At 40.7% G+C, this 24,624-nt stretch overlaps 1 protein-coding gene and 1 long non-coding RNA gene across 6 annotated transcripts in view; one reads left to right on the top strand and one right to left on the bottom strand.

Moving 5' to 3' along the window:
* The window catches only part of USH2A (usherin), a 418,893-nt gene that overhangs the window by 263,204 nt on the left and 131,065 nt on the right, over positions 1 to 24,624 (top strand). For all 5 annotated transcript variants that reach the window (XM_083433263.1, XM_083433262.1, XM_083433261.1 and 2 more), the window contains exons 41-46: positions 1 to 54; positions 10,091 to 10,425; positions 13,972 to 14,094; positions 17,175 to 17,338; positions 21,275 to 21,484; positions 22,806 to 23,008. The exon at positions 1 to 54 is cut by the window's left edge and continues 575 nt beyond it. In XM_083433263.1, the coding sequence (XP_083289389.1) occupies positions 1 to 54; positions 10,091 to 10,425; positions 13,972 to 14,094; positions 17,175 to 17,338; positions 21,275 to 21,484; positions 22,806 to 23,008 (1,089 nt within the window). The remainder of the gene's footprint in view (positions 55 to 10,090; positions 10,426 to 13,971; positions 14,095 to 17,174; positions 17,339 to 21,274; positions 21,485 to 22,805; positions 23,009 to 24,624) is intronic.
* On the bottom strand, positions 3,186 to 10,262 carry LOC310674319. Its single transcript, XR_014509526.1, has 4 exons — positions 10,174 to 10,262; positions 6,469 to 6,587; positions 6,088 to 6,264; positions 3,186 to 3,281 (listed from the first exon to the last, which is right to left on the bottom strand). It is a non-coding gene; the product is annotated as an uncharacterized lncRNA (long non-coding RNA).

Here is a 24,624-nt window from a genome sequence, read left to right as displayed (position 1 = left end):
CCTGCGGGCATCCAACCTCCCGAGGTGCAAGCATTGGGACCAGATATCGCACAGGTTTGTTGAGTTTCCTTTTTGTGAATGCCATTGCACATTATCCCTAAAATCACCAGAGGTGAATTCTAGCTTATGTTTAGAGTGTTTACTGCATTGCACTGCATACAGTCCACTGTGTATAAGAGTAGCTTCCATAGACCTGCACCAGGACCTGCATACTGTCTCATACCACAGCTACCTTTCCTTGACTTTTTAGTGTTTTGCTGGTGGTCACAAGGATAGCCCCGATATCCTGATGGCCCCCATGTCTCCCTAATAGGTATCACTCCAGTTAGTCATTCCCACATTCCCTATCCCAGACATACCGATGGGTCTGAGACCCTGGGCATAACTGCTACCTTATTTCATGTGTAGCCACCATGGCAGGAGTGGCGGGATTTGTGTCCCTCCTGATGCTGTTGGGCTACAGCTCCCTCCATGCCTGACTACTAGCCATGCTTGCTGGGGCCGATGGGAGTCCAGCATCTAGAGGGACCCAGGTTCCTTGTACATGCCTTATTGTATGCACCACACACTTATTAATTGACTGAGAGTCTGTGGTTTAGTGATTCTTTTTTAACCCCAAATCAACAGAAATCCAGCCTGTTCCTTATTGACTGAGAGTATGGTCATTTATGCATACTTGGGGACTCTGTTATTTCAGTTGGTAACCTCAGAATCAGGGTGGACTGTGCGCTACTTTCTTGGGTACGGATCATCAGCCCCTGCAGTTGGTAGTATAAAACCTCTGGGTTGTTCAGGCCTGTTGGGTGTATTTTAATTCCTTGCCTTCTGCCTTCACCTGGTATCTTCTGCATGCAGCACTCCAGGTTCCCTCCTTAGCTTTTCTAGCACTTCACAATTTCCTAGTTTCAGATTCTCTAGCTTCCAGATCAAACTATTGATCTCAGGGCTGCAAGTGGGAGAGCACCCTCCAAGCCTGTTTTAGATATGGCTATTGTTTGCCCTTGCTGGACTCTGCCGGGGCTGCTCTGCTGAAACTTCTCTTTGGCATTTGTCCGTAAAAGGTGAAGGTAAAGGGACCCCTGACCATTAGGTCCAGTCGCGGACAACTCTGGGGTTGCGCCGCTCATCTCGCTTTATTGGCCAAGGGAGCCAGCGTACAGCTTCCGGGTCATGTGGCCAGCATGACTAAGCTGCTTCTGGCGAACCAGAGCTGCTCACGGAAACACTGTTTACCTTCCCGCCGGAGTGGTACCTATTTATCTACTTGCACTTTGATGTGCTTTCGAACTGCTAGGTTGGCAGGAGCAGGGACCGAGCAACGGTAGCTCACCCCATCGTGGGGATTTGAACCACCGAACTTCTGATCGGCAAGTCCTAGGCTCTGTGGTTTAACCCACAGCGCCACCCGCGTCCTGGAATTTGTCCGTACTCAGCTTTAAAAAGGTAAAGGGACCCCTGACCATTAGGTCCAGTCGTGACCGACTCTGGGGTTGCGGCACTCATCTCGCTTTATTGGCCAAGGGAGCCGGTGTACAGTTTCCGGGTCTTAGCGTCCCCCAAATTCAGTGAGATGCCACTTCTATACCAGGAAAAAGTCAGGGGTAGGGAACCTGTGGCCCTCCAGATATTGCCATCCCTGACCATTGGTTATACAGGCTGGAACTAAAGGGAGCTGTGGTTCAATGAGACTCAGAGGGCCACCGGTTCTCCACTCCTGAGTTAGATGTGTTAATTTATTGTTTAACCTCAAACCAACAACACCTCAGCCTATTCCTGTCCTCCCATCTATAATACTCTGTTCTTTATTATGCCGTTGAAATGCTTCCAGTTTTCTCTCACACACCTGAAATACTTGGAATACTACTCTGGGGGCATTTAATTTTAATCCCAGAGCCAGACTAAAATGTGTACGATACAAAAGAGAGAGAGAACAAAAAATGAACAGCCCTACCCTTCTAGACATTATTAAAATGCTAATTGCTGTGAGTGTTAAATGTTCTGTGTTTTCAAATATGTGGCAAAATATCTGCTTTGTTTTAAATCTTTAAAGGAGTTAAAATCAATGTGTAAGTTGACTAACTAAGGAAAGAGCAGCCTTAGAGCACTACCTAGGAAATTTTCAATTATTCACATCCTTCATTTGGGAATGAACTCTAGAGGACAGGATAACTACCATTGTTTTGGCTTGCATACAAACTTCATTCAAGGGAAATTAGTGTAACCAAACAAGAGGGATTTTTGTAGCTTAGAAGCCTCTTTTGTGTAAATACACACATGCTTCCATGGATTCAGTCTTGTACTAGTGCCAAAAGGCATCGGTACAGTAGCTTGCTCACTAGAGCACAAAACAAAGGACGTTTGCATAAGTCTAGAGACCAGCCACTTAAATTATTGGTGCTATTTATGGTATGGTTAGTCCTCTTGAATAATGAGTGTGCATGTAGATACTCAGTTTATGCTAAACAATTTGAATATATGGATAGAAACAAGTCAAATGATAAAATCTAGAGCCACATTTTGAAAGCAGGTCTATATCTAAAATGGTGAAAATGCTGCAGACGTTTTGAAATGTATTGCACCCACCATATCACTGCCCAAATGAACTCAACCTGTGGTTGCAAAGGTAAGCATAATATGTAATTTATTACAGATCAGGGTTTATTGTGATGCATGGAAAGAATACTTATACGAAAGTGGGTAGGAATACATCAAAACCATTTGATACAGGCAACTCCCAACTTGTGACTTACATGCATTTAGTTCTACATGCTTGACTAAATAAATAAATAAACAAATGGTATGGAAATGGAGCAGGCATGGGGGGGGGGGCTTTGACAAGCCCACCTGCTATTGAATCCATTGTGTTTTGACTATATGTGATTTTGGCTTTATGTGCTATCCCTGGAATGTAACCCCCACATAAGTTGAGTTGCCCATACATAGTAAGAAAATAGGAAAATTAGTATTTAAGACAAGAAGTCATATAACTACAATAAGAGATCAGAATGGGTGCATGTCTGTGCATCAAACTAACTTTATTAAAACCTGATTGAAACATTGGTAATACCTTGTAGAAAACCGAGAATAAAGTGATGGTGATTAAATAATTCTTGCTTAATAAATCATGGTTTATTAAGCTGAGAATGAACACTATGTCTGCAGTCTCTGTGCTCTATGTGAACATGCTTTAGCGCTAAGGGATATTGGACCACTCTGTTGGAAGTGGGAGCCAAATTCCCACTGTTCACCTGTTCATCTGAGGTCAGGAACAGAAACCACAGCTGTTGACAAAGTGTAAAAAGAGAAGAACATGACAGTGAAAATTGTTTAGAAATGATATTTACATTCCCACTATAACAATGGAAAATCTATATATTGTCATTGTTATCATTGTCAAGAACTTCAATTACACTTTTCAATGGATATAATCCTGTCTGTGTCTTATCTCTTCCGGGCTATTGTAATCTGTCTGTGGCAGAGCTTGAACTAAAGCTCTTGCCCTGCTGTATCCAGCATGCCATATTGGCTCTGTCTATATAGGAAAAAAGGGCAATGCAAGAAAAAATGAGTACATGCCCTGCTCACACAGCATCTCATACCCCTGCAGGGTATATGTGGCACATATCAGCTGTTGTGGAAACAGAACAGGTGTTGGACAGATGTGCTGATACAGCTCTACACTTATTTTGTACTGAGTATTTTAATAGTGAAGAAGCCATTTCATAGCAGCATGTGTGTTCAGTAGATTCTTCATCCCCTCCAGGTTCCCAATCCACAGGTCTCATACCTTGCATTTGTGACATATGGTGTTCAAGTGCAGCAGTGACTTTCTGCATATGTACATCTTCCTTTTTTGTTACATGCTTCTGTTGTATTATTTTAATTTAAAGCATTGCAATATTTTTGAATGCATTGTTTTAGATGATACTGTGATTTAACATTTTTGCAAGTTGCACTGAGTAGTGCATAAATGAATGAATGAATGAATGTGCTGCAGAAATGTGACATAGATTGTGTAATGCCCTAATAACACTTTAGACAAATGACAATTGAAAGGTAGCCTGCAAAAGATGCTAGAACAGTTTAACCGTTCCACAGATCTCTGGTGCAGATTCTTAGGCCAGAATTATGCTTTATGCTAGACACATGGAAACTTTTTTCCATACATGACTTTTCCTCCCTGGATGAGGACGGCTAAGGGCAATCCAGACGTCCATGTACAAATTGTTTTACCATTCCCAGCCTTGTCTGCTAGAACCTTGCTTAAGTATATAGGACTTTCCTTATTGATATCCAGAAATGGAAAAATCCTGGCCTGGTTTTCATCACAGGATATGATCATGTAGTCCACCAGGCTACTTAAGCCCCACCACTTTCCCATGTAGAAAATTAGGTACTGACATAAACATATAGCCTTAGCTTCTCAGGAAGATTCCCTGAGTAATTCCTAATTCCAGTAGTGATTATTTTTCTTTGATTATATGTCCCATTTCCAGCAAATGTATAAAGAAGCAGAATATATTATAAAGAATGACATATTAATTTTTCTTATTTAGTCATAAATCATCATGAATGGTTTTGTGATATGTAGCATCTGAAGAGCTTTACTATAATATTCCCAGTAGCATACAGCTTTCTTTTACATGGCTCAAACCTTCATTTTGGCTTGAATGTTTATTCTGGAAGTAGTTAAAAACAGCAGGCCACTTTTACATCCTTCAACATTTCGTTGTCATATGTGACTGGGAGGTGGCTTTGCATTTTACTTGGTGGGTTACAAATTTTGTACCCTCTACTTTGGCATATCTCAGGCTATACCTTTAAAGCACATTCAAAACATTATTTTCCCCAAAGAAGTCTGGGTAGCATGGTTTACCTCTCAGTGAGTTACAATTCCCAGCTATCCTTAACAAAATGCAGTCCCCAGTGTCTTGAAGGAAAGCACATTCTTTCCTTCACAGTAACTCTACCCCTACATAGTCCACGTCCAGCAGAGGTGTTTTGTTTTGGGTTTTTTTAACCCTGTGCCTTTTTCTCAGAAAACATTATTCTGTTTAACATGAAAGGTTTTGACTATGTCAAAAAGAAATGCTTCCCAAGGTTATAGCTGTTTAATGGGAGGGAAATGGCTAATTTCTATCCCTTTAAATTTTGTGGTGGAGAAAATAAGGTGCTTTGATCTTTAAATGACAGCTTCCTGAATCATTATAGTGAATTAGTTAATCTCTCCCAGAAGCTGCCCTATTCTAGCTTCCTCTTGGGCACCCTCTTTCTTAGTCTTCACACTGAGCTTCAAATCAGTGTACTGCTGTTGTCAACACCAAAACATTGAATGTGCCCTCTTATTTTCATACATTACTAAACTCTCACCTGAAAGGTCATCCAACCTAGTAAAGAACAGCAGAAACAAGCACTGCAAGGTATGTTTTTTATATATTAAAAAAACATGTACAGTGCTGTATTTTTGTTGCACAAGTCAAGAACTTTGTTGTCCTCCCTACACAAGATGATCACTATTCTTTTCTCTACTCTGGAGACATTTTGCTTACTATGGCAAGCAGATCCAAAGAACTTCCATTTTTGACTTGCATTTCTTAAGCAGCAGAATCCACCACCTTCCCCATGGCGGATGGCAAGCAACTTTACAAGTCTGAAAAGATGGAAGCTTAAAAAGCAATTATGAAGTAGCACAATGGTTTGCTTGAACCACAGCAACAAAAGAACAAGCCACAAGGTATGCCTAAGCCCTCAGGTGAACAAAGAAACACAGGAAGCAGCCATATATTGAATCAAATCATTGTTGACTCCCTATTTTCTAGCTAAGTATTTTCAACACCGACTGGCAGCCAGGGTCTTCCCTGAAAATGCCTGGGATTGAACCCAGGAGCTTCTGCATGCAAAGGATGTACTTTGCTACTGAGCTACAGTCATTCCCATAGAAATTAGCATTTTGCATCCAGGCCTGTCGTATTAGAGGGCACTTTTATAGTCATTGCATCAGCAGAGGAGTTCATAGAAGACATTTTTAAGTCTCGGGAAATCTGAAAGGTTTGACTAGCTGCCATTTGCCAAAATGGACTTTCCTACCTGTTCCTTCCTGCTGTTGCTCCCTGACTTCTTGGAAGCCTGTTCAGTTCTGTAGAACGGTGCTCAGTGTAGCATGGGCAATGCAGCTGTAGGGTTGGAGGAAAACCAGCAGAAACAGACATCCAGCCCCTTTGCATGAGTGTAAACACCTTCTGGTTGACTCTGCTGGATCCAAACCTGTATGAATTACATTTTTAATTTTTTTACAGGTTAAGGCAAGATAATTAAAATAAATGTATAATTACAAGAGAAGTTTTGTTAAGTAAGTGAAGTACCAAATATACTCAAGCCACATATTGTGAAGGTAGATCCATCTCAACTTAATATCGATCAATAACACAAGCACATTGCTTTCAAAAATCACTACATACAGTTTCGTACACAGTGTCACCAGTCAAGGCAGGGCCGGAAGTTCTGAGCTTGAAGTTAAGGATGGATTTGTCAATTTTTGTTTTTCTCAGTTACTCATTTTCCATTCTTGAGGCCAGTTCTTCACATTTCTGCAAGAATTAGCAATTCAGTGTATTTTAAGTGCATGAAAATTAATCAGCATCTTATTGAAAATTTCTCTGAATATACACAGTTTTGCAAGTAATGCCTCTAATATAATGTTATTTATATATTATTTTTACTAATATATGCATTTTATGCACACATTCCCCCAAATGCACCATTTTGTACACATTGTTTGGTTGAAGAACCGCATCTTAAAATTCAGAGAACTGCGAATTTCAAAGGATAGCTGCGATTCAGTTTGTGTATTCTTTCGGAAACTGCAAACCAGGAAGGTTGGCATTAAAATCCTCACCAAGTTGAATTTCTTCTACATCCTCACTGTGAGTTGGAACCCAGCGTACTGTATCCAGAGGACGTTTTGAGCAGTGCAAAAGCATTTTCTTCTGTGCAGACCTGCAATTGTTTTTCCATTGCAGGAAGAGTTTTCTGTAGCTAGCATTTCTCCCCCTCTTTTTTATCTCTTTTTTGTAGAGATTGTAGCACACTCCATGCTACAATGGAATAGTTGCTGGTGCCAATTCTGTAACAAGTTCTCTTGGCTCACAAGCACTTGCTCTTTGATAGACATGAAAGAGCTACCTGATCAGATTTTGGGCGCCTGCCCTAGAAATGTGGAACGGCTGCAAGGCACTCAAGTAGCATGATTAATTAAGCTTTATTTTAAATGACTCCTGTAGGGGTTGACTAAAGCAGGTGGCTTAATAGAAGAGGGTGTTTGAGAAAGAGTCCTTTTTATACATCTTAAAAATAGCTTCTGTGATGGATGCTAGAAAGAGCAGATCACAGAGAGGCTATAGCCAGTCTTTAACACTCCTTCTAAATGAATGGAGGTTGACATCACAGGACACTTGGCAGATGAGGACGGGGGGGGGGGGGGCAGATCTCGATAATAGCTTTTGCTGTTCACCATCACAAGACACTGAGAAAAATAATTGAGGCTTTGGTGAGTGTGTTTTCTACCAAGCTGGTTTCACCAATAATAATTAGGTAGAATGAGATGATGTCCAAGTAAATCTGCATCCCCAGTTCTGAAGGAGTAGCTGTGCTGTTGTCCAGCAAAACAAAAATGATGATACTAAATAGATTGTGGCAAAAGCTTTCATGTGCACGAAGTAGTTGTGCAGGTATAAGCAGCTTCCTGCAGCCTTGTACCCTGCAAATGTTCTGGATCACAACTCCCACCAGCTCCCCATATCATGACCGATGGAAGATGTAGTACAAAACACCAGGCAGACCCCAGGCTAGGGAAGGCTGAAGTAGGGGAAGAAAGGTTTCCTTCTTGTTTCCCCTACACAGTGAAACCAAGACCTGTGTTCCTAGGTGGGGAATACTTCAGCAGAATGGAACAGTGCTGTATTTTAGTGCAGGACAGCTTGTTAATAACCAGCACACACCTGCTACTTTCAGCTTCTGTTCACATCCCTTCCAGGAACATAAAAGCATTACAGTTTTCTGTGGTCTTTCTTGTTTACATCCTCCTTTTACAGTCACCTGATTCTCGGAGAGGAATGGTCAACTGCCACCTTGGGGTTTTAGCTGTGCATTGTAATACGTGTAAGGTGTAGCAGGAAGAAATATCTTTTCTTTCATGTTGTAAATTACAGCATAATATTGCCTTGCTTGGATGATTTTACACTGTTTCATTAGGGAGGATGAAGATAATGCAAATAACTAGGATGGATTCAGTTCTGCCTCCCCCTAGCTTTAGATTTGTTTTTGTGTGGTGTTTTTGTCATTTACTTTCATGTTGTGAGTTAGGAGTAACAAAAAAAACCTGAATAGGAATTTTTAAGCCTTGCCAGAGTGAAATCTTTTCCATGACGATACTGTTAAGCCGTTCCTGCTCCTGTGATTTAAAAGTTGCAGTTAACAATGTTTTCTTTAATACTCTTCCAAGTTCCTTTTACCCAAGACCTTCAGTGTTGCTAAAAAAATTCTGCTGCTAGGTGCACAGTCTAAAAATTTAACGAGTTCTTAATGTCTGGCATTTATTTATTCCCTGGTGGTTTTTGAAATCTGGCCCGTTTATACATTGGTATATTTTCGACTGTGAAATTACTGATCTAAGAGTGGTCAGAGTGAAGACTTGTTTGAGGACTAGGAAAAGATATTTGATAATTCTGTTGTGATTTTATTTATTTTATAGCACTCACATTTTACCAGCTGATTGACATAAATATACTCTTTAAAGCAGGGATGGGAAATCTGTGGTCCTGTGGCTATAGCTGGACTCCAGTTCCTAGTGAGCATAGCCAATGGTAAGGGATAATGGGAAATGAAGTCCAGCAACATATTCAATTAAATTATAAATATTTCATTTATAATTTACAAAGTTATGTAAAGGTATGTAAATTATAAATGAAACATTGAGTATAAAATACTCAAACTTTGCCCTCCTACTTTGTACTAACATATTTCTCAATAGTGTTCATATGTGGCCCTTAATAATATCGTAATAGATAATCTTAGTTATTTTAGTTGGTTAGTGTCTGACATTACTCATAGGTAATGTCAGTAAATTGTTTAATTATTAATTATTTGATTAATGATTTGTTAATATTATTTTTATTAAGGCTGTTCTAGTTACATATTCTGTATAGTGGAAGAGTGATTAATACAATAATGTTGATTTAAAGAATTAAAAAGGATGAAGGAAATTATATAGCATATGGATGAATAAAAGCATATTCCACTGCCCATCTCTGTGTTTGATCTTTCAAATAATAAACAACTAGGTTCCCTTTGTTTCACATTTTACTATGGGGAGGTCTGTGTCTTATGCAGTCCAAATTAGACGCCACCCTATGGAGTCTATTTTAAATCTGTACACCCTAATGGCTGCTCTCTATAGGGAGGCACACATGCCCCCTCCATACGTTGAATGAATACACAGAGAGTGATCATAGGGTCACATGGACTAGCCTCACCTGTTGTTATGCACTTTGTCAGTGCTTCCCTGATTAATGTTGCCTGGAAGAGATATCCATGTGAACAGATGTACATGTAGAGAACTATTACATGTTAGGAGGAATTAGGAGGAATCCTAACATGACAGTGTGGGTGGGGCTAGACCATGCAGCCACTTGGTGAAGAGGAGGTACTGCTGGTCTTCTCCCACCCTTATTCCCAATGTAGATCTTTATTTCTGCCTTGTTCCTGATGTAGATCTTCACTCACCCCTTCTTCCATGGTGCGGAGGCTGCTATTTTGTGGTTCACTTCAGGTGCCAAAATGTCTTGGGCCAGCCCTGGTGACAATATGCTAAGATCCATGAACTACTGCTGACAATTCTTCTTCTCATTTTTTTACATGGCCATATAATGTGAAATAGTGACCTGAAAATGATTGGGAGCAAATGCCTAGAATAAGCCATATTAGAAGAAAACATTGCTGTCAGAGCTGTGCTAATTTGAGAGTTGTTTTTTTTAAAAAAATCTTGTAAAATTATCTTTCTTTCAAGAAAAAAAAAAACTTTATTTTTTTCCAGGTTTCCTGGAAGGCTCCTTTCATACTGAATGGAGAAATACTTAGTTATGAGATCCGCATGCCAGACCCTCGAATCACCCTTACCAGCAACTTATCATCTTCAATGAACCACGTAGTAACCAATTTGATCCCTTTCACAAACTATTCAGTCACCATAGTGGCTTGCTCTGGTGGCGGTGGCTACATTGGAGGATGCACAGAAAGTCTGGCTACATACGCGATGACTCATCCAACCCTCCCCCAAGGCATTAGTCCATTGTCTGTGACCCCAATCAGTGAATCATTCATTGCGGTTTCCTGGCAACCACCATCCAGGCCCAATGGGCCCCACATAAGGTAATGTAAATAGCAACATATGCAACTTAATGAAAATATGGGTCTCTACATATGCCCAGAGAAATAGTTTTTAAGCTCTGGTCTCAGGAACCCTAGGGTTCTTTGGAAGATTTCCTGAAGTAAAATGTTCCATAACGGCAGAGAAGACTGCTGGCCCACCACAGCACCAGGGAGATGTTGAGTATTTCTGTGGGATATTTACTCATCATTTTAGGACTAGTAGGCTTCTCCAGGGCCCTGAAATGCTTCTCAATATAATCCATAAGGTGCCCTGTGGCAGACAAATCAGCATGGAACAGATTGTAATTCTAGATTTGTACATTATGAAAGCAGAAGTCCCATTTGTGTGTTATCTGAGACCATGCTTTTTGCGATGTGTTTTCTGTCCTTAACATGGTTCCATATTTTTCTGGAAGTTCAGCCACCTTCACTTAGATCCCAAAGTCTTTTATTTTGAGTTGATGTTGGCCAACATAACAATGGAGCGAGAAAGAGCTGATAAAAAATTCAGGTGCGGAAGAGTTTGCCAACACACCACATGTCTGTAGAGTCAAAGTTTCAGTCTTTCAATACTGGCTGTCTTAGACCTTCCTGCGCCTATCTACAAAGCAGTTCTTCCAGTGTAGCCCTGGAATGACCCTCTGGACTTCAGAAAAAAGGAAATTATACATATGTTATGAGATCTTATTCTCTTTTTTGCTTAATATGTAACTATGAGACATTCCAGCAGACTAATTGCATGCATTGCAGAATAATAAAATAGTCAGGTTTGGGAAGCAATCTACATTACTGTATATATTTACAGCATGATTCTCTCACCACTGGTAAGAGAAGCAACACAACATAACCTGCACCTGAAAACTTCATTTTCTTCATGGTGTGCCATGCTGCTTCCAACCAGAACAACCACTGAAGCAGTTGCTCAGCACAATGTGTTGGGGAGAGAAGAGGATAGGGCACCTGCCACCAGTGGAGGCGATTTGTACGCAGTCACTATCCAATGCTTTAAAAGATTGTGATATTTCTCATGGCTTCTACATCAAATTACAGAGAGACCAACCAGAACTAAATAATTCTGCGGGTTTTGGGAGGCGGGGAGGAGAGGATGGTTCTGTTGACATTGATAAACTAATAACATTGAAATGGTTCCTATGATGTGAAGACAGCAGCATATTTTGGTGATGTTAACTTTGGAATTCAGTTTCTCTGGTTGCTCTCTTGGGATAGAGGTGAAATTTATACAAAGAGAAAGAAACTTGCAACCCACAAATGAGTTGAAATTTGAATACTTGAGCTTGAGTCCCTTTACTATAGTTGATTTCAACCAAAACACTGGTCTGTTGACTGTAATAAACTGATGGTGGCAGTGATGAACTGAATCACTATAACAAAGCTATATTAAGAGCACAATCCACAGCTTATTTATTTCATTGTCATTCCTAAATAGCCTAATCTAAATGTGCTCCAATCCAACAATTGTCTATTAGTATTTATTTCTGAATTTTATACAGTGCTGTGTATATGCAGTTTACTGTGGTTTTAAGTTTCTTCAGTTCTTTAATCTACATTGCCACTGTTCATGTGTGCATTGATTAATTATAGCAAACAAATATTTGAATGTAATCATACATATAACTGCATCGAAATTATCTGTAGGTGGAGTTTTAATACCAATGCATGTGTGTATCTGTGGGCCTTAATGAAACATCACAAAAAACAAACTGGATGTGTTGAGATTGTACATATTTTATTTATTTCTTAGTTACATTTCTTCCCTTCCCTTCCTCCATGAAGGGTGCCCTGGGAGGGAATTTCAGAGCAGAGTGTATTCCCACTCTTCTTGGCATCTGCAGCAAACAGACTGAAATAAGGGTCTTGTAAACTGTAGCTTGCGGGATATGCAGAATGGCACTCCTTCAAGTACTAGAGTCCCAAATAATTTAGGGGTTTGCACACTAGTACTAACGCTTTGAATTGTTCCTGGTATCTCACTTAAAGAGTGACAACTCCACTCAGCATTCTACATTATGCACTAGCTGCATTGTGGCTCCCCCTTCCTAAAAAAAGCTCAACAACTTTGACCTCTGAACCCCTGTTCAAACAACTTTGACCTGAACCCCCGGAGTTGGCCACCCCTGTTCTAGATCATCTTCAAGGGAAACTCCATTGTAGTAATTTATATGGAAAGTTATCAAAGCATGAATTATTGTGGCCAGATTATCTTGGTTCAGGAACAGTCATAGCTGAAGAACCTGCTGTTACTGGGCATAGGCATTATTTGCCACTGGAGCAACCAATGCTTCAGGTGAGAGTTTGGCATCAGTGACTACCCCAGACTTTGAACTTTCTCATTCAGTACATGTCAGCTCACTTGAGAACTATTCACTCACAGGACCCCCCATTTTATCCATCTCAGTTTATTGCCTTTAGACGTTGGCTGACCACTGTACAGCCTCTTTCAATTCTGGTGGGATGGAGAGGTAGAGATACAGTTGCGTCATTTTGTGTGATGTTTTCCAGAGATGCAAGTGTGCCTTAGTAAAACACTGCACAAGACAAATCTTGGCGTGATCATGCGTACAATCACGTCAAGCTTGCTTTTGTTGCGGTGTTTTATCAATGGCCCTGTATGCATTGGTAAAACCAAACTGTGCATGGTACAATCCTAGAATTTATTTTATAAATTCACTTAAATTTAATCAGAAATCAGGAGGAACAAGTCAGACCTTCCATTTTCCCATTCACTCTTCCAGTCAGTCAACTAGCTGTATATTTTTACAAGATACTCCATTCCTATAACCCCTGTTTTGCTATCTCACACCATACACAATGGTTATTGAACATACTCAGTCCTGGTGATGGGCTCTTGGATTTCTGCCCCCACCAATATTTTCCTACAGGTCAGGGGTATGAGCCTGCTGATACCTCTATCTTGTCTGTGGGTGCTGTCTTTTTGGCTACTGACACTCCCTGGTATTCACCTTGGAACATAAAAAATAAAGGTAGTGATGGTTACAATAGGGCCAAGACAATTCCTGAAACAAGTAAGGCCCCCCCCCCCAGGTCATTGGTTTCAAGCCTGTTTGTCACAACTCTCAGTCACAATGAGCTTCCAGAAAGTTTTCGAAGCTGTTGTAATTAAACCAATTCTAGCCAGTTTAAATTTGCATTGTGGATATAGCTTCAGCTGTGAAATTCACTTGTACAGATTCCATTGAGTTTTTCTTCCTTAACGTGAACTGTGCTGTACTAAATTTAAGTCAAGTTATCCTGAAAGGTTATGCAAATGTTTAATGTTATAAATCATTAAATACTCTCAGATTCTTTCTTTTTTCTAATAAAAGAAGTGTTGTGAAACATATCGTCATCCGTTTTGAAACTCATTAGGTAAGTTACAAAAAATGTCAAATCCTGAAACGTGTTTTTTTTAAAAAAAACTTTACAGTTGTAAAAACAAAATAGTGTGTGACTTTTAAAAGCAACCTGATTTTTGTGTAATAACATTAGTTGAGATAATCCCAGCGTTCTGCTTGTCTTTTGTGTTAGATATGAGCTCCTGAGACGTAAAATCCAGCAGCCACTTGCATCAAATCCCCCTGAAGATTTAAATCTCTGGCACAATATTTACTCAGGAACTCAGTGGTTTTATGAAGATAAGGGTCTTAGCAGGTGAGATTACAAAAACTATAAAAACAAATGCTGGCATTTTGTATAGACTATGCTTAATAGTTCAAAGTGTTGCTCATGTCTCTGTGTTGTGAACATGTTAATTATGTAATGAAATATTTTCTGTCATCTCCTTTGGCATTTGCCATTATTAACACACCTGGGTTTTTGCTGTTTTGTGACTCCTGCATGTTGCGTGCAATTTTTGTTCTGTTTTAAAGAGCACCAGGCTCTGGAAAGCAAGATTTGAACTAACAGGGTAGCAGGCAAGCCATTTACACATATTTAATTTTAAAGTCAAATCATACAAGCACCGGCTTACACATTGACATGCAGGGCATCTGCGCAGCAGGAATCTGCACTGTAAATTAGTGATGTGTTTGCCTAGGAAACAAGGCTAGCCTAAGGCATTTGCTGCCTGAGGTGAAGGACAAGATGGTAGCCTCTTCCATTCTAAGTGGACTGGTAGCTCAGTCTTCAACACTGATGACAGGAGAGTGTTCGCCACCATACCTGAGGACAGCTGGCTAGCTCAAGGGTTACAGGACAGGCTTTATGACACCAATAGCTGATATCCAGTAGAGGGGAACAGTTGAAGTGCTCAGAAGGAACAGCCCGGGGAGGGGGCTGCCATTAGGGATGTTGGATAATTCCAACAAAAAATGAAATGGAAGCGGATATTGCCTATGTTTGTTTATTAGTCCTGTGTTCAGAACAGAAACCAGTCTGCTGAATATGATCAGTATACACTGTTGTTCCTTTTACTCTGCAAATGATATTTCCTTTGCATTGAGATGGAATAACTAACGACAATGTACCCAATTAATTGCATAAATTATGGGAGTAACCTAATTTTGCCATAACATTCAGCGAGAGGAATAACATAGGATGTGGCATGTGCTAATATTATGCCAGTCAAGGCATAATTTCCAATAGGAGTCCAATGTCGGGGCTTATCAACCCTTATTATCATGCCTTTTATCCACCTCCATATAGCACCCCGTCTTCTTTTGCCATTGTAAAGAAAAGATTCAGATATCTGTTTCTTTCCCAAGGTAAAGGTAAAGGTACCCCTGCCCTACGGGCCAGTCGTGTCCGACTCTAGGGTTGCGCGCCCATCTCACTTAAGAGGCCAGGGGCCAGCGCTGTCCGAAGACACTTCTGGGTCACGTGGCCAGCGTGACGAAGCTGCTCTGGTGAGCCAGCGCAGCACACGGAAACGCCGTTTACCTTCCCGCTAGTAAGCGGTCCCTATTTATCTACTTGCACCCGGGGGTGCTTTCGAACTGCTAGGCTGGCAGGTGCTGGGACCGAGCAACGGGAGCGCACCCCACCGCGGGGATTCGAACTGCCAACCTGACGATCGGCAAGTCCTAGGTGCTGAGGTTTTACCCACAGCGCCACCCGCGTCCTGTTTCTTTCCCTACATATGACCAAATGCTGCTGGGATTGAAGTGAATTGGAGGTGGAAACCCAGAAGGGAAGGAGAAATTGAAATGCCCTCTGTGTTAGTTTCCAGTTGGAGATTGTTCTCTTAGCGGCAAGTTTAGGTTGCAAGCAAAAAAGGGAACATTAACATTACGTATCATTTCAGCATCAGCAATGGTGGACTAGATTCTCTGAAAGACAGCTAGATATAGAGATTATTCGTGGGCAGGACATTTGAGAACTGTTGTAAGATAAATTTGCAGCCATTTTGTCGTTCGTGTATCCAGAAGGAAATCTCACTGTGGGAAGTACAGATGACTCAGGATTAAGTTTGAGGAGGTTAATGAGCATAGGGAAGAAGGGGAGGATTAACTGATAGTCTGGGAATGGTGGGAGTACTGTAGACTGGCTACCGCTACAGGGATGAAGTGAAGTTTGAAAGAATATGAGTCAAAGTACAACTTAGATTAAGTATGCTTTTTTGTTAAGGATGCAACTCTCCCCTCCCCCCCCCCCAAAAAAAGAAAGAAAAATGAATGCATCCACCTCTCCACTTTCTTTCTCCAAAGATGGCTGGGGGTGGGGGCATTATCCTGATTAGGATTGCAAAAGGTAACCTTGAGGATGCTATCTGCCCCAAAGGTGTTATTTGTCATGCACAATTCCACATCCACTGAGTTTATGGATGGGAAGGAGTGGGGTTCTAATTCCTAATAGGGATCTGTATGCGTACAACTTTCATATGTTTCATTCATTCATTCATTAATTCATTGGCAGTTATAACACACATTGCTTAAACTTAAAGGTAAAGTAAAGGTACCCCTTCCCATCGGGGCCAGTCGTGACCGACTCTAGGGTTGCGCTCTCATCTCGCTCAAGAGGCCGGGAGCTGGCACTGTCCGAAGACACTTCCGGGTCACGTGGCCAGCGTGATGAAGCTGCATCTGGCGAGCCTGCACCAGCGCAGCACACGGAAACACCGTTTACCTTCCCACTAGAAAGCGGTCCCTATTTATCTACTTGCACTTAGGGGTGCTTTCGAACTGCTAGGTGGGCAGGAGCTGGGACCGAATGGTGGGAGCTCACCCCGCCGTGGGAATTCGAACCGCCGACCTTTCGATCGGCAGGTCCTAGGCTCTTGTGGTTTAACCCACAGCGCCACCTGCGTCCCTGCTTAAACTTACACAGCTGTATTATTTGAAACGTTGAGTTTTTATATTTGGCTGGGATCAGCTGATGAAGCATAAGGCAAATACTGTTAGGGTGGGATGCAGAGCTTCAGATCAGTGGGTTTTCCCAAAGAGGAAAGAGCACCATTGAATCAACTTTATATCTAAGTGCTGGCAGCTTGCCATTGCTGTAATTGCATCTTGAATTGAGCTGTAATCCCTCACTACTTTGGAAAACAATAACAATCCTATATGGCATCTTACCTTGTTTATTGTTACTGTGCTAGTATTGGCCTAGTATTTCAAGCAAACCTGTTATTCTTTGTCCATGGCTCTCAAACAGTATAAAGAAGCACCTTTTTAAAAGAAAAGAAAAAACAGCCTTCGTTTTTCATGGTTAGTAGAAAAATAATAGATGTTTAGCATGTCTCAACTCTTCAAAGGAGATATATTTTTCTATTTCTTTTAATGGTATTAATCCTTTAGGTACACAACATATGAATATAAGACCATAGTGCACAATGAGGTTGGATACACATCAAGTGAAGAAGTGGTCGCTACAACATTGGCGGGTTTTCCAAAGAAGGGAAGTAATGTCACCGCACGACCTCTTAACCATACTGCTATAGAAGTGAAGTGGTCCACCCCAAGTAAGTGCCCTTGTTATTTTGACTCCCAATCAGGGCTGGGCTGTTTCCCACATGTATGTGAATTGCTTGATTTCTCTACACTTAATGACAGACAGCAGAATATGTGAACTTTGAGGGAACGTTTTGCAATCAAAAGGATGTGAAAGTTTGATCTGTGGTGTCAGATCTGTGTTGGTATATTCACACATGCAAGTTAATAGGCCAGGGTGGTTAACAGGACCAGGTCTGGCCTGCCCATCTGTTTCTTATGACCCACCTTCCCCGCATTCAGTTTACTGGCAGTGAAATCATTTGCAGCGATGGGATCAGTATCCCTCTGCCCTACCATTGTTTCCTAGATGGGAAACATTGGGAGAGCCTGACATGCTCCTTCCTATTCCAGAGTGCTCTGACTTGCTACAAAACTCATTCTGTGCCACAGTTAAGCAGCTGAGAGGTTGATCGTAGGTAACATTCTCCTATTCCAGTTTGCTTCTCCTATTCCAGTTTGCTGGGGGAGGGGCCTGGGATTCTACAACCTTCCCCCCTCTCTGAACAGATTGATGGAGAGCTAAAAAAGACTCTCAGTAACCCCCTTCCCTCCTTCCCCACTACAGGGCTCTAGTGGGAATGAGATGATGGGGAGGTGAAGAGTGTGTGTGTGCGCGCGCGCACGTTTACCAAGCAGGTTTGTGGTCTGTAGGTGTACCATATGTTTGGTGAAAGTGTAGTCTGTATGTGTGCATCCCCTGCATGTGTGTGATGTGCGAGCAAGAGAGTGAATTTGGGTTGAGCAGTTCCTGCTTTGTTCACACTCTCTTATGCTTTGTGCATGTCCACCTCTGGATGTGGCCCTTGAAAGGGTTGACCAATATCAAATGCAACCCTCAGGCCAAAAAAGGTTAGCCGCCCCAGCATTAAGTGAAGTTGCACTCATCAAGCGTAGGTCATCCGTATATGAGCTAGCTCAAAGTCATCCATTTTCATGATTTACATTGCTCAGGTGAGCTGAACGATCATTGGCATCTTGTTTAAGAGCTAAATGCCTTCAAAATGATGGAAACAAAACCTGGGAAGAAACCAGCCCCCTTTTCAACCTTGAAATTCCATATACGTATTGTATAGAAGAGAGGCAAGATCATGCCTGCTGTGTCTGTCCCTGCTCTCCATATATGTACAAATCTTTGGTTTGTACAATTTGTATGTTGTGGTCAATTATAATAAAATCAGAGCAAAATAAGACATAGATTCAGAGCTCTTGGGAGATTGGCACAATGACTTGCTGAAGCCAGTATTTTGGTTCAAACTCTTCTTCACATCCAGGAGAGTTATGGATTTTCTGTGCATGCAAAAGTACACATTTGTGCTGTGTCATCTTAAAAGGAACATATCCATTTAATCCAGATTACCTGTCCATCAAAGCAGTGGGTTAATTCTTCAATATGTACATGCAAATCTGTCTGTAAGCACTTGCTAGTGACTCTCAGCAAATATAGGCTCCTTATTTTATAATTGGATGCCTGAAGTAAGCATGCTTATAAAAACTGACAAACCTAATAGATCTGAAGCAGGCTGCTGAAGTTTCATTACTTTAGTAATCTGAACCTCTGACCTTCCAGATAGAGGTAATGCAATCTGGCTTCATTTTCATTCTTACTGCAGAAATTTCCTAGATATCTGTTTATGAATGCAAAGGTTAAACATCAAGTGAGGGTCATTAGAGCAAACCCTCATTTATTCTTTCATTGCTGGAATGCATTACACTAGGCAAACTAGCAATCTACCTTCTTCCAAATGTTTTCATTTTGTTACAGGCCTATGCCTTTCCCTCCAATAACTAGATCACTTGAAAGTAGCTTTCTTTTATGTCTTTGTTTCTGGTGGGATCTTGAGTGAAAAACAGAAGTTGGGGGTACGTAGCTCCTGTTAAAATTGCACTATAGAAATAAAAGAAGTTGGAAACAAAAGCTCTGTTTAGATGGTATATCAGTGCATGGTCTCTCCATGCATTTACTCAAATTCTGAACAAATCTACGCGGGTACAACTTTTCCTCTCCCCATACAACCAGGGAGCCTGTATTTTTCAGTGATCTAATTTCATGCAAAGAGCCTACATATGTATACATTGCAGGTACTTAGGTTCTGTTCACACATTTGGTGGATGGGAAGATGGGGCCGGTATGTGTGTGATTCCCACTTCTCCGATCTATGCACTGATATCCCCAAATGTGATTGAAATCCAAATAGGATTAGAGTCAGTCCTTTATGGTGTCGTAGTTAAAAGTTTGACTTTGGAGCAGCTAAATTTGGTACCTCTTGGATTAAGTGGTTTGAGTAATGTGACCTTTATTTGTATTACAAACATTTGTCCCTGACTGATTTTTCATTTGAAAAAGCATGTTTGCATACACATGTTTGCTTCTTCCTTTAGGAAGAAGGGTGAGATATAGATTCAATCATCATCACCATCATCATCATCTCAGTAGCAATGATGCTATTGTTTTCCTCAGATGCTTAGGTTGTGCTTAAAGTTAAGGATTTAGGGCATACTTAGATAAGCACTCCTAAATTCCATTGTTTTCAGTACAATAATCACATGTTAACTAGAACAGAAAGTGTCCAAAATGTTATTTTATGTCAGGGGTCAGCAAACTTTTTCAGCAGGGGGCCAGTCCACTGTCCCTCAGACCTTGTGGGGGGCCAGGCTATATATTTTTTGGGAGGGGGAGAACAAATTCATATGCTCCACAAATAACTCAGATATGCATTTTAAATAAAAGCACACATTCTACTCATGCATAAACACCAGGCAGGCCCCACAAATATCCCAGAGATGCATTTTAAATAAAAGGACGCATTCTACTCATGTAAAAACACACTGATTCATCCGCGGACTGGATCATCCACGGGCTGGATTTAGAAGGCCCCCAGGTCTTAGTTTGCCTACCCATGTTTTATGGCATGATTTGTCCTTGAAGTGTAGTCAACCCTGTAGGTTTCAATGCCATAATGCAAAGAATGTAATTCTCAGCAATACTGGATGTGTAATGTCTGAGGATGCATCTTACATTTCAGGGATGCATGTGGGAACATGGTGTATGGCCCCAGACAAAGCCTACATTTATTTGTTTGTTTGTTTGATTGATTAAAATACTGGTACCACACTTTATAGCCTCCAGAAGGCTCTCAAAGTGACTCACAAAAGAATACAATCATATTCAAATGTAGTATCAGAAAAAATAATAATAACTTGGTAGCCATATGATGCCAGGTTTATTCAGACAGCATTCTTCCCTCATACTGGTGTTGTCAGGCAGCAGCTTCCACTGAGGACCTCCTGGGGCGAGGGAGTGGCGCCAGACAGCCAAATCTTGCTCAGTCCATGATAGAGGCAGTTCTTCATGCTGAAGGCTATGAATGAAATTTCTGCTTCCATGATGCTTATTTCTCTCTATGATTGGCAACAGCTGAAGGGTTTTGGGTGTGGTTTTTTATGAATCGATAATTTGGAACTTTGCCCGGATGTACCGTAATTAGTGAAATAGACAGGCATGTGCATTCCCTGCTGACCTGGAATCAGTATGTGCAAGGAGTGGTGGATGAATGACCCCAAGGCATGGTCTTCCCACCCAGCATTCAAGGCAGTTCCCAAGAGGGGCTTAGGAATCCAAATTACATATACATCATAGAATAGTTGGTTTACTCCCATGCTTCTAATATATTTGGCACTGACAAGATTAACTGTACCTTGGTGCCTAGTCGCTAGGCTCAAAGTCCACAGTTTCATGAGCGCAAGCCTTTGCAGCAAGTCTATTGCATATATAACCAGTGTTACCGGTAAACTTAATACTGTACCAGAACGTGCAAGAATATTATTACTTGTCCTTTCATTTCCAGTTTCTTCCCCCTCCCCCCAATATTATTGGGATTTTTTAAAAAAATTAATTAATTCTACAGCCTTGCAAGATGTTCAAGGAAATATTGAATATTATGTCCTCTCCTGGAACACCTCTGGCCATGACAACACCAGGAAGATCCCCGCCAGTGACAACCTAGCTGTCATTGGAGAACTACAACCTAACACAGAGTATTGGATTTCGCTTCAAGTCTTCAATGGGGTGCACAGCATCACAAGTGAGGTGGTGCATGTGAGTACATCAGACGGAGGTAGGTTTAGTACTGGATGCAGCCTGGCTTAAAATCTGAGAATGAAATTGATTGATTTTTGTTAGGGTTGAGATCAGTCATCCTTCCATTATGAAATTTCCGGTATAAGAGGGAAAAGAACTAAAACGCTAAAATGCTTAAGTGCTGGTTGTCATCAAGTGGCCGATCAATAAAAGGTCCCACTGAGACAGCAGCACAAAGCTCTAATAGCGGATATTAACCCACTTTGTTCTCATCCTGCCCTGTTCACTACTATCCGTGTGCCCAGTTTGGAGCTGAGTTCATGTCAATAAACGGAGAGATTTAAAAAACAATTAATGGTTTTTAAAAAGATTTGCTCTGCGAAGCAGTGTGCTTTTGACATGACAGTCAACTCTCGGGCCATTCCTGAGTCACCAAAAATGGAAGGTGTAAACCCCACTCTCTGGGAGAATTTCCCTATGAGTCATTTCCAAGTCAGTTAGCAAGCGGGAGGGAGGGAGGGAAGAAAGCAACTTGTGAATCTGAAATGTGTTTGGAATGGCCTTTCTAATCTTTTTGGCTTTATAAAGTCTCATTATAAACATTATAATATCATTACCTCAGAAGCAAGTGTTCCAGGTCATTAGCAAAGCACTTTAAGTGGGGATTGCATTTCCTTTGCAGTGCCAAAGGTCAGCCCCCTTTTGTTTATAAAATAGAACTCCTTGCGAGCGCAATTTTTCAACTGGTTAAGATGGACCTACGAGATGAAAATAGGTCTTTTTGCATAGCTATTTCTGACATGCTTAAATAATTTGTGTAATTTAACGCTAAGGAAGATTTTGAAGAGGACGAGTGAGGCTTCATCATTATCCTTGGTAATCAGCATTCAAAACCATTTACATAATAACAGTATTGCACGTTGCTTCTCATTGCCCAAGTTACAAGGCTGCTAAAAGCTATTGATATGTCACTTTTCGCCATAGAGTGCATTTAAAGTTGCTGCTTTAGGAACAAGATTGCTGCTTGGGCATGTGTGAAGAATGAAGCCAAACCAAATAATTGTGGATGGGGCCACACAGATAAGTGAATAATTGATCATTGTATCCCACTGGTCCCATTCTGCTAAAGATGAAGGCGATGCTGGTGGTACAAAGCGCTTTACCACCATCTCCCACTGTTTCTAACTGAGATTATAATAAGCCAATTTAGAGAGGAATACAGACAGTGATAACTTCATCAGAGGCAAGCAGATAAGCAGCAGACCCTCTGCTAAACCCAAATTCTAATCTGCATTTGGTTAAACACATGATTTTACAGAGACAGCTGGAGTTTATTCAGCTTCTTCCTTTATTTCTAGAGCCCGAGGGCATGTTCCCTCCAGAGGTTGTCATCATCAACAGTACAGCTGTACGTGTCATCTGGACATCGCCTTCAAACCCAAATGGTGTTGTCACAGAGTATTCTGTCTATGTAAATAATAAGCGATACAAGACTGGAATGAAGGCACCCGGGTCTCTGCTTTTAGGAGATTTGTCTCCATTCACTGTTTATGATATACAGGTTTGAACAACTTTTTTTTTTTATCTCTACGTATGCTGTAGCTGATTTTACATAATTGGGGTGGGAGAGTGTTCTGCTTTTCATTGGTATTTCGAGGAACAATTCTGAATATATATAAAAACATGCAAATCTAATAACCACACAAGCATTTATTGTAGTATGTATATATATATATTTATCTGATGGGAGTTCTGTATAGACACACATATAAATGGTTTCATATTTTTAAATCAATGGGCTCACAAGCATTTTTTTTTCTGAGCGTACATTTTATTTTTGCATCTGTGTATTTTCCTCTATCTCAAGAACATCAAAACTACATCTCCTCTGATCCCATAACACTAAACTTACAATATATATATTATAAAGAGGCAACAATCCTACTCCTACTCATTAAAACAAAATTGTAATTGTTTTAGAAATATCAGGCATGCATAATACATCAACCTAGAGAAATAATGATATTGCATTCATTAGCCTTTTATCATCCTTCCCCTCCTCCCTTCTCTTTGTGGAACAGGCTGATCTCAGCCATGAAATCCTAGTCTTCTAAAAATACCATTAATTTTTAAAACCTTTCTTTTCCTTCTTTTTCCTCCTCTTGTCTCCTTATCCTTGGGTTACCCCAAAATCTAAATGTAATTTTCAGGTTTTTTTGAATTATGTTCAAGACAAGAGCTTACAACTATTTCCCCTGTAATTGAATTGCATTTTTTTCTTGAACAGTTTGTTTTGCTTTAATTGCAACTTTCCTGTTTTGTTTGTTGCATTCAGGCTTAGTCTGAATTATGTATGGGCAGGTCGTAACAGTAATCATGTATACTTTGTCCTAAAATTTGCATCCCGTTGCAGCGTGCCATAAATAAACGTCACCCAGAGGCACACCATAACAGATTTCTATGTTCCAACCCCTCTGCAACAGCAGGCCCCCACCTCCATTAATACACATATGACTTTCCAGTTTCTGCATGGACACACATTTGTCTTTCTTCAACAGTAACACAAATTCCAAGCACTTTCACACTTCGGGGACCTTCATATTAATTTACCAAAGGCAATATTAATCAGTTGCTCTTCGTTATCCTAGCTGAGTATTAGCGCCAGCACTCGTGGCAATGACTTATAAGAGAAAATCCAAAGTTGTAATTGTGGATATTTTTTTAAAAAAAACCTTTTTGCCTTTCATACTCTGTCCCTACCCAAATACTTAGCTTCCTCAAAAATATCAACATTTGTGCCTGCCTTGTCCTTTGTCATCATGTGTTGACATCTGTCGATTGGTACTTTTCATGTATTGAGTTGCCAATGCAAAGGTGACATTATTAGTCTTTCTTTGGAGCTATTTAAAGTACTCTTAAGAACTGAGGGAGTCATATTTTGTCTCTCATCTTCAGGGTTCATCAAACATTAATACATTGCTGTGAAAGCAAACCATTCCTATTTTAAAAATAAAAAGCTGGTAGATTCAGAAAGGTGATATGGTAAGGATCAGAGGGGATCCCACAACAACAGCAGTATACTTCTAACCCACCTTTCTGGCTGGGTTGCTCCAGCCACTCTGGGTGGCTTGCAACATAATATAAAAACCCACAGTGAGACATTACAAATTAAAAACA

The sequence above is a fragment of the Podarcis tiliguerta genome (genome assembly GCF_965153285.1).
Source record: "Podarcis tiliguerta genome assembly, chromosome: 3".
NCBI lineage: Eukaryota > Metazoa > Chordata > Lepidosauria > Squamata > Lacertidae > Podarcis > Podarcis tiliguerta.
This window is presented reverse-complemented; position numbering and strand designations above follow the sequence as displayed.